Source organism: Protopterus annectens, chromosome 9.part0 (genome assembly GCF_019279795.1).
Source record: "Protopterus annectens isolate FY-2018-M chromosome 9.part0, PAN1.0, whole genome shotgun sequence".
Taxonomy (NCBI): Eukaryota; Metazoa; Chordata; order Ceratodontiformes; family Protopteridae; genus Protopterus; species Protopterus annectens.
The window spans coordinates 590,115,339-590,125,924 of NC_056743.1; the positions used below are offsets into that span (position 1 = coordinate 590,115,339).

Sequence of the window (10,586 nt, forward strand, 5' to 3'; positions counted from 1 at the left end):
AAACACCGAAAGTGTGATAAGAGACTTAGGGAGACAGGTGCGCAGTGGTCTCACCTTCGATAACCACATTGCCACAACAGTCAGGAAGTCCTTCTATGTGGTACACCTCATCACTAAGGGCTTTTCATCCAGAAAATAGGAGGTCATTGTCCCACTGTACTTATCCCTCATTACACCCATTATACAATACAATGCCCCATTTGGTATGTACCTCTCAAGACATCTGCAACAACTGGAAAGGCCGCAGAAATACCTCACTAAAAGAATCACAGGCCTAAAGCAGATGCCCTATGCTGACCGTCTAAAAAAAACTCCACCTACACTCTGACACATATTGTCTACTCAGTGGTGATCTCTGCTCAACATACAAGGCCATGTCAAACCCAGAGCTGTTGGACATGGTACACTTAAAGAAATCCCAATCCCTCAGAGACACATGCTCCAGGGATCTAAACCTTGTCATCACAATGAACAAAACATGCTGGAGGGATAGGTTCCTGACCCAGAGACTCCCCAGACTCTAGAATAGACTGCCCATACATGTCAAGCAGAGCGCCTCTTTGGCCCTCTTCAAAAGGAACCTTGATGACTGGATGGGAGGTAGGAAATTCACCCCGGGGATCATGTCAATTGCCCTGCTAGGCAGCGGTCCAGGGAAGTAAATACTGTGGGAATAAATAGCCAAGGAATTGTTATGGCTAGGCTTGTATAGGCCCTAGGGCCGATAGCCTAGTACCAACCTATGAACCACCTGACAATAGATTTCCATCAGGAATCAGAGGCAAGTTTAAAAAACACATGGGACTATATGAAGCATTTGGCCTCACTAGAGGTACAAAATAGGGCTGTTTGCTTCCCCTGGTCATTTTCTCTGTATTTGGAGCATTTAGCTAAATTAAAAAGGTCTGGATTAAGGGGTTACTAGATAGCAGGATAGAAGATTATAATGTCTTTAAATGCAGATGATATACTCTGTACTTGGCCAATCCAGAATGCAACCATAAGCAGATATTTGAACAGCTGGTGACATCTGGACAGTTCTCTGTCTGTAAGATAAATCAGAAAAAGACCAGGGAGGTGTTCATAAACTTTGTCCCTTCCACAGCACTGAGGCAGTATTTTCTTTCCTTGAACAGGGTTAGCCTGGTCAAATAATTGGTTATCTGATTCACATAAACTCGAGGATTCAGTCACAGGAACAGATGAGTACAGAGAAATATGGGAGAGGAAATAGCTCATGAAACAAATTTTATTGGAGCTGGATGAATGCATTTAAGCAATGAAAGATTTTGTTTTGCCCCACATTATTTTTTTCAGTCCTTTACAGAGCAGCCATGACTGAGTTCAGTTAGAAGATAATCAGTATCTCATGGGCGGGTAGAAGATCAAGGGTGGCATGGATAAAGTTATGTGCCCAAATGGATTTAAGAGGCTTAGGAGTACTAGACCCCAAAGACTACAAACAGGTAACTCAGTTAAGCCACTATAAATAAATACTATAGGCACAGGTATATAATTCTGTTTGAAAACAAATAGTAATTGTACGGAAGTAGTACAGGCAATGGATAGGGAACTAATCTTTTGACCGTGGTTAAAGGGAAGGAGGAATACTCCACTCTCTCTCAAGCTGATGTTGGAAACCTTATGACAATATATGGTAAAGAATCAAATTCTGCCTTGGTTAATACTACTGTCTTACCTGAGTTTCAAGAATGTGAAAAGATTCTGATGCAAAGACTGATGAACTGGTCAAGCCAAGTGACTAATATTGTCTACATGGAGCACATTAGAAAGGGAACCTGGATAGATTACATGCTGGTTTACGATATTACCTGAAAAATACATGGGGACTGGAATATAAAGACAGGACTCTTCAAAACAGCAGAAAAATTGAAGATAGGTTAATAATTCACCCTATTCCAACCCGAGTTGGTTACTTTGTTATTGCAAGCCAGAAAACGTCTTTTGATGGAAAATGCCGTGTCAGATGGGCAGTGAAAGCCCTGTCTGAGTTACTCAGATACTGTGTTCATGTTAAACACATCTTGGAGACATGGGCCAAAATAAATAGGTTACTAAGGTACACCACAAAACCATGATGGTGCAGCATATTTGCATGGAAGTGCCTTCACATATACTTCTATACCCCATATAGGTTATAAAGGATATGCAGATTGAAGTTGTTGGAGGTGCAGAATGGGGGCATACTCCTCAAGTGCACCTCATTATAAGGAGTGCTCTTCATTTTAAGAGTTAAAAAGCCCATGCTCCTCAGTGTTCCACATTGAAAGGGTTTGTCACACATTCAGTTATAAGAACTTTGTCAACCAATGTGCACAGTTAACAATACAGAATCATATTAATTCATGAAAATAATTTGTAACTATAAAGTAAACAAAGTTATGTACTTAGCATAATGCTAGATCCTAGTTGTCTTTTTCCATCTGACTCAACTTGCAGGTTTGACTGATCCAACCAGATCTTATGCTGGCAACTTCAACCTTTGGATCCAAGGTCCAGGCTCCTTCCCTTCTCCAAATGCACCTCCCTCAACAGCAACAGGGGTCTGCTTTTCACATATGTGAAAATTTGAAATAGCTGCCAATTGAACTTAAACCATGGGATAGCTAACGTCTGCATGGAAAATGTCTGCAAGAAAGTCTAGAATTGATGGTAAAGGAGCAGAAAAAGGATCTAGACCTTTGGCAGAATCCCTGATAGAAAATCTGTTATACTTGTTTCTGTGACCTTTCCTGGTAGAAGGCTTCTGAGATGACAATAAAATGTGAATAACACTGGACAAAAGCCTGGAGTTTCTGGTCATCACTGAAGTGGAGCAACCAAGTGACCAGACTTAGGGATTTAATGTCAGGGTGAGGCTTGCCGGACGGGTGAGGGATCAGATCTGGAAGGGGATCCAGCACCTAGGTTGGGTACACCTGATAAGGCAACAGGAATGGGAACCATACTTGTCGAGGCCACAAGGGGATGCTGAGAATCACCTTTGCCTTGCACCAGACAACTTTCTGAAGAAATTAAGTTATCAGTAGAATTGGAGGGTAATCATAAAAGAGAGTGGACCAAGGCATCCCCTCGGGAACCGTCTTTCTTGGGGAATTAAGGCAAAAGAGTTGCGGCATTTGGTGTTAGTGGGGCTTGCAAACAAGTCTCAACAAGGCTGGGTGATGAAGAATGGACCAATGAATGGAGAGGGTCCTCATGCGGAATCTGCCATGAGAGACAAGAGTGATGGATGCTGCCATAGTGCCTAAAAGATGAAGGATGAATCTCACTAGCAGATGCTGATGAGAGAGGACTTGTGAAGCTTGTTAGTGCAGGTTACTATTCTTGACATAGAAAGTCTAGCACAGTTCGAGTGGTGGTGCTCAGATGGCATCCTATGAATTCTATGGTTTGGACTGGAATCAGCTTGAATTTTTCCAGCTTGATCGTGATTTGTACGTATGAGTGCAAATGCAGCAAGGAGTCTCTGACTCAGATTATTAGAGCCATTGTGGTTGCAGCCATGAGTCTCATCTAGGTAAGAGAAAACCCTAATCTCCTACAGTCTGACATGTGCTGCTACAACTACCATACACTTGATGAATGCCTGAGGGCTGTGGTGAGCACAAACAACAACATTCTGAACTGAAAATGACTAGCTCCCAGCCAAAAGTGAAAGAACCTTCTCAACTACCTTAATATCTTGATGTGATAGAAGGCATCTTGCAGGTCCAACAACCACATCCAATTGTCCTTCCTCAGCAGAGGTATTATGGACTGCACCCTGATTATTCAGAATGTACTTTGTTTTACAAATTGATTTAGCTGACTAACTGGCCTAAGGTCCCCATTTATTTTTCATTACTAAAAATAATCTCGAGTAGACTCCAGATCCTTGTTGGTCTGGACCTTTCTGGATGGTTCCTTTGTCTAGCAGCCTTACACTCTCTTGGGAATTTGCCTTTCTTTGTGGGGGCAGAACATCGGAATGGCTTTTTTGCGACAGTTTTGGGGGAAACAGAAAGGTGATGTAGCAGTCTCTGGTTATTACTCAGTACCCATGACCTAAGAGTGATGGCTGACCAGGTCTGATGGTGCAGAGATAAGTGCCCCCGATTGCCTCCAAAATGCAGCAGTTGGGCAATCTTGCAGGATCAGGAGTGCTGGAAGGATTTGTTGGTGAATGGCCCATGAAACTCTTGGTGTTGGAGGCCATCTCTGCTTCTAATGTGATTCCAATGGTGCCCCTCTGCCCCTGGGGAGGGGGGGGGGTCTGTCTCCAGGAGTGTCCTGAGCAAAACCTTGGGATTTTCAGAACCATATTAATTTCCCATTCTTATGGTTTCAAGAGAAAGACCTTTGTGGGATGGAAAAGTGAAAGCCAACTGCAGACAAAGTTTTGCCATCCTGTTCACTCCTAGTGTGTCTTTAATATTAGGTCCAAACAAGGTGAACCCCTCAAAAGGGGCATTTGGACAGCTCTTTGATCAAAGCTCTCTGAATTCTAGTCAGATGGGCAAGATAGTTCAACGCACATAGGGCTAATCTGCTAAGGCAAAAATTTACTTTCCATACCTGTCCAGGGCACGAGACTCCCTACTCAAGAGATAGAGAGAAGAACTCTTCTTGAAGAGTTCTTTCTTAGTGGCCGCCACCACAATGGCATCCACTGCAGGCCCCTTGCTTCAGTGTGGTCTGTCTCTGGGTGAAATCAAGATCTTATCAGGCTGAACTCTAACTAAAAACTAGAAAAAATGTACTTCTCTTTTTTATATCAGAGGGAAGGGAGGAAGAAAGGTTGGGAAATGCTCAACAGCAAGACTGAGAAAAGAACTATAACAATAACAGTAACTACAAAGCTAAAGACCTGCTATATTCAGAAATATACTATTCAAAAATGTACAGAGCAAGAAGATCCTGTAGAAACAAGAGACTTATCTGAAAGAATTCCTCAGAACACAAAGGTTAAGTATGGAGCCCTGGTGACCACATCCTGCATGTTCAAGAAACAAACAAGATCTGAGGAGCTGTTAGGGTGGAGGGGAATTATGGGAAGGAACGAGGAGCCTGATTCTTGGATCCAAAATCTGAAGTTGACAGCATTGGATCTAGATGGATCAGACATACCCACAAGTTGAGACAATATCAAATCACTTTTTATCCATCATGTGAGCTTCCTAGTTACAGTTGTTAGTGAGTGTCCCACAATTTGTCCATTTATTCCACATTATGAGAGGAAGTTTTCTACATTTTGGAGTTGGAAAGTTGAGTGCTATGAATGGGAGAGGTGAGTACATGGGAAGAATGTATTATGGAGCTATAGGGTGTTAGAGGGATTTAAAGAAGAGATATGGCACCTCAACAGTGAAGTCTTTGAAACAGTGGTATTGCTCACTACATTGCTTTATCTGATGGTAATGACAGTGTTTCCGAAACTGGGGTCCGTACAATAAAATGTAGGGGTCCGCAACTCACTTGCACCTACCTGGATTTCGGGCATCATCCACGACCCGACCCGACCCTGTAAATGCGGAAAGAAAAGTTGTGCCGCTCATCCAAAATGTATTAAAAAAAAAAAAAACAAATTTCCACGTCTACACCTAAGCAGCTGCTTGTCCTTAGTTTTTAGAGGAGAAGAAGGAACAACTTCCGTGTTTGCAGCTGACGCTGAACATCTGCTCACTTACCCTCTAAGGCGGCAGAACCATAGGATGAGGGGGAGGTGCGCCCTTCTACTTTTGCAGCTCCAGGTTGACAATTTAAACACACACACACACAAAAAAAAACTCTCTACTTTGCGATGCAAGTGTCTTCTCCTTTAAGGAGGACTTTGCGTACACGCCAAAGTGGGTGTAACATAACTCAATGCCTGAACTTTGGGGATTACTGTTCTAGACTGTGCAAGTCTGTGACAACTTTCTTCACAACTTTAGTTTCACCTTTAGTTTCTCATGTGAGGTACTGTAGTGAGAACTGCGGTAAGAAAACAGCAAAGGTGGGTTGCGTTAAAATGGAGTAAAGCAGTTTACATTTTCTTTTTGGACGTGTTTCTGTGACTTCGTGTGTAGAAATTACTAGCAGTCAGTCATCTGTAATGTTGTTAAGCTGTTTGGGGGGTGAACATTTCTTATTTGCACTACCACATTGTATTTTTTTCTGGCAAATCATTTCTTTGAAACTGATGCCAGATTGCTTGCTCAGTGAGAGATATAAATACTTATTTTCCTGCAGGTTAACTTCAGCGGAGTTTGTACTGAAGCGCTTAAGTTAAAAATACTTTTGAGCCTTGTTAGAATTCTGGAAATTTTAGTTTCTCATGTGAGGTACTGTAGTGAGAACTGCGGTAAGAAAACAGCAAAGGTGGGTTGCGTTAAAATGGAGTAAAGCAGTTTACATTTTCTTTTTGGACGTGTTTCTGTGACTTCGTGTGTAGAAATTACTAGCAGTCAGTCATCTGTAATGTTGTTAAGCTGTTTGGGGGGTGAACATTTCTTATTTGCACTACCACATTGTATTTTTTTCTGGCAAATCATTTCTTTGAAACTGATGCCAGATTGCTTGCTCAGTGAGAGATATAAATACTTATTTTCCTGCAGGTTAACTTCAGCGGAGTTTGTACTGAAGCGCTTAAGTTAAAAATACTTTTGAGCCTTGTTAGAATTCTGGAAATTTGAGCATCTGTTTAGGGTGGCCTTAAACAAATAAAGCAGTAATTCTAACTTTGGTAAAAAGCTCCTTCAATCTCAAAGTAGTCTACAGAGAAGACATACCTGGCTGCTTCCAGCCAAATCTGCCTAACTTTATTAGGAGGAGCTACGAGATCTCGGTAGTCTGGAGGTTAGGAGGTTGTGTAGTAAGGTATGGCTGATCTCATTTTGCAGCTGTGGGGCAAGGTGTTGCATGGTCATGATGCTTGCTATCTTCTTAAAGCAAGGGCAGTAACTTTTTTTTAAACTTGAGACAATGTAAAGAATGTGTGGCAATGTGTGGCTTGAGTAGCTGATGAGTTTATTTAGCGAGGTGTATATTCAAAAGTAAGGGTGCATTTCAGGCAGAACCTAGTAACTCCTTAGATGGGAGTAAGGCTTTGTGCCCTTCACTTGCGTTATTTGCGAAACTCGCTGAACTTGTGATTACTTAGTTATTTGTTAACCGGTAACTGAAGTAGCCTTTCCAACTCTTTCGTGTGTGTGTAAGAGGTAGACAGCATGCCCTTCAGCTGTCCAGGTTTTTGCCTCATATTTTCAGTCTGTTTCTAATAAAATTCTGTTTTTCTGGAAAATCCCTGACAAATCGTTGAGTACTGAAGTCAGACATTTGAGCTTTAGACTTCATAGCCTTCAGAAAATTCGTACTAATCCAAAACTTGTTGTTCTATTAACGTTCTGTGTTCATAAGAGCAATAATCAAAATATGTCCTTAGTTTTCACCTTTTGTACCCCCATTATGACAGGCGCATTTTTCATGGAATTTAGTTTTAAGTGCATTTTCAAGGAATTGTGAACTTCAGGGGAAGAAAGTTTACTGCTGCTCATGCTAAGTCTGTTTACAATGTGCAACTGCTTTGTTTAGCTAGCAAATGATATCACTATTGTGGTAGAAAATTTCAAAGCAGTGCTAGTAGCACAACAGGTGATGTACTTGCCTTTTAATGCAGAAGGCTGTGGGTTCTACTCCCACAGCATATTGATGTATTGCTGAATTGCATTTTTATGGGGTGGGGTATTGAAGTCCTGAATATGTCCTCCTTTGGATGAGATGCCTACTAACTATGAACCTGTTTTCAGTGCGACATCCATGCAATATTACCAGCTTACCATTTTTTTAATGTAAACTAAGTAGGCAATTTATACTTCAAGGGAAGCTGGCACCGAATTTGTAGATGAAACGCTGAAATAAAGTTGTTTGCTAGCAGCAACCTTTTCATTAGTTGCAGATCTCTTTAAGGTGGAATTATTCACATTGCTTTTACTTCTGCAGAGATTGTGTATATTGACTGATACTGGTGGATTGTAATGACAGACATTTGAATGGCCTTTTATGGTTGAAATGTACTGAATTGGCCAGTTTTGTCATTATTCGTTCATGTTTTGTTTTATTGCTTACGGGAAAAATGTGCAAAACTATACATTTAAAACACATACTACCAAGTGGTGCTGCATTACACAAGGGATATAATTTATTGTGTATTAAAATTTAATTGTACAGTTAAGAAGGTGAATCAAAGAACTTTTGAATGATCCTAAAATTGTTCACAGAGGACCTATGGTTTGAAAACAGTCCAAAGGTAAACTTAATCCAACACTTGCCAGATGCATTTTCTTTGAATGTGGGTTTCAGTGAATGTGAGTTTCAAAGGCAGATAGGTTTTAATGCTAAGTCTGTTTTCATTGTGAGACTGTATTGCTTTGTTTAGCTTTAGCAAATGTCTGCCTGGGTTTGTGCTATAAAATTTGAAATAGAAGTTTTAAATTAAATCCAAAATCTGTAATCGTTGTAGAAGTAAAGCAGAAAACAGTATGCATACTGAGAATTTTAAACAGTGTTTATGACAACTGGGGAGAAATAGCCTTTAAACAGTGTTTATGACAACTGGGGAGAAATAGCCAAGTAATGGGACACTGAAATGGCTGCGTGGCGGGGGTGGGGTGGGGAGTTGATCCAAACATAATGTATGTGTACTGCCACCTTTAGGGGTCTACCAAAATATTTCCTTTATAAAAGGGGTTCTCCGGCTAGCAAAGTTTCAGAGGCACTGGTATATGAAGATATAACTACCCCCCACCAAAACTAACTTACAGTACTGATGATTGCAGAAATAGTAGATTACCTGATTATGGAAAGCAGCAAAGCCAGCAATGATAGAAAAGGTTTACAAAACAATGAAATCCAAAAACAATGAAATCCAATAAAGGGAGTGGCAAAATCTTATAATGTTAGGTGTAGAGCCAAGAGTGAAACATGAAAAATAGATCACATGAGTAACTTATTGGGCAGCTAAATTATTACAAAGGCAGCAAGGTGATTATGAATTACTGAATATTACAATAAAAAAATTGTTAAACAGTTACTTACTGGGTTAAAGCTGGGGGCACATACAGTTCTTAACTGTGAAGACTCATCAATATGAGTAACAGATTAAATGTTGCTTATGACACTATAGCAACATATGTAATATTGCAAGCTGAAAAGGTCTGTTAACTTGCCCATTTTTTTCTCCGCCTTTTTGCACTACAGTGTATGTTACATACATTGGAAAACTCAGTTTCTGAAACTGATCTACGTAGTAAAGTTATGTGGATTTTGAAATGAGTCAATAAAGTTGTCTGTATAAAAATATGAACTGTTTGAACAGCAAACAAGAACTGCTGGGTGCAAGGAATGCAAGTGTTTTACTCAACTGGCATGTTACATATGACATGCATAAGTACAGATTTACAGACATCCCCAGAATATAAGATTTTACATAAAAAGTATATAATTTTGATTGGTGAGGATATATCAACCCAAGGACCCATCAAGTAGGGCTTTGATGCTGCATTTTTTTATTTTAAAATTATCTTCACATAGCAGCAGAAAGCTGAATAAATTCAGAAGCAGCACAAAAAGCATCATTAAAGACTTCTGGGGGAGTTGTGTCCTTGAGCATTTACAATTTGTTCCCTTTCTTTTATGCTCTGCACTAGTGAAGTGAGTTATCAGGTTGCCCATTCCTGTGCAGGATTAAAAGCATTATAGAAGTGAGGGAAATATTGTCAGGGTAAACTTTGTCTCTCTCTTTTTTTTGGTTTTGATACTTGACTTTTTTTGTTTTGTTTTTGCTAATGTGGGCCAGCAAGTCTTCATTTGTGAATATACTTGGATGGGAGGTGCACAGTTTTTTCACTTTGATTAGCCCTGCTCAATAAGACAATACGCAGCAAACTGTCATTATGGATAGCAATGTTTGCCAGAGGGAACCAGGAGAGCTCCTGATACTTGCATGAACTACAGCTGTGGTAACCAGGTTGGAGGCTACAGTGGAGAAAACTCTCTCTGTGGCAGAAGCAGTAAGACTTGAAAAGGAATAGGTTGTTACAGTCCATTTGGATGAAACAGCTACTTTGAATACAGATACAAAGGAAGTCATTCTGTGTTACCAACAACCAAGCCACCACTAAGGGAAATCAAGCCCAAGATTGTGGAGTTGGAAGACCAGGCTTGATTCTATGTCTTTCCTTCATGTGAAGAGGGAACAAACCATTACTGATTTATCAAACAGCGAGCCAAGTTTACTGGTGTTTCTGAAGGGGAGAATGAAACAGAATGGACACATCAAATAGCTGTCCAGAGTCTTGAGAAAACCCCATGATTTGCTACCTACTTTCTCAAAGGCAGGTTATTTCTTCTTTGGAAATCAAGGTAGCTTTTGCTGTTTAAAGATAAAAGGACTTGCTGAAAACAGGACTCTCCTGGTCACAAAAGGTGGAAATGCACTCACTCCTATCCATAAGTCGATGTAGGTGCACAGACTTAATGCCTTGCCCCCCCCAGGTTGTTAAATCTTTCATCACTGAAACTAAGAAGGTGATGAACTGAGGTCT

General features: G+C 40.5%; 1 protein-coding gene across 1 annotated transcript in view; it reads right to left on the minus strand.

Annotated features, from left to right (window-relative positions):
- FAM136A (family with sequence similarity 136 member A) overlaps window positions 1-5,667 on the minus strand; it is a 167,536-nt gene extending 161,869 nt beyond the window's left edge. Inside the window, exon 1 of the mRNA XM_044083136.1 lies at window positions 5,489-5,667. Coding sequence (XP_043939071.1) covers window positions 5,489-5,506 — 18 coding nt within the window. The 5' untranslated portion in view covers window positions 5,507-5,667. The remainder of the gene's footprint in view (window positions 1-5,488) is intronic.
- Between the last annotated feature and the right edge of the window lie 4,919 nt (window positions 5,668-10,586).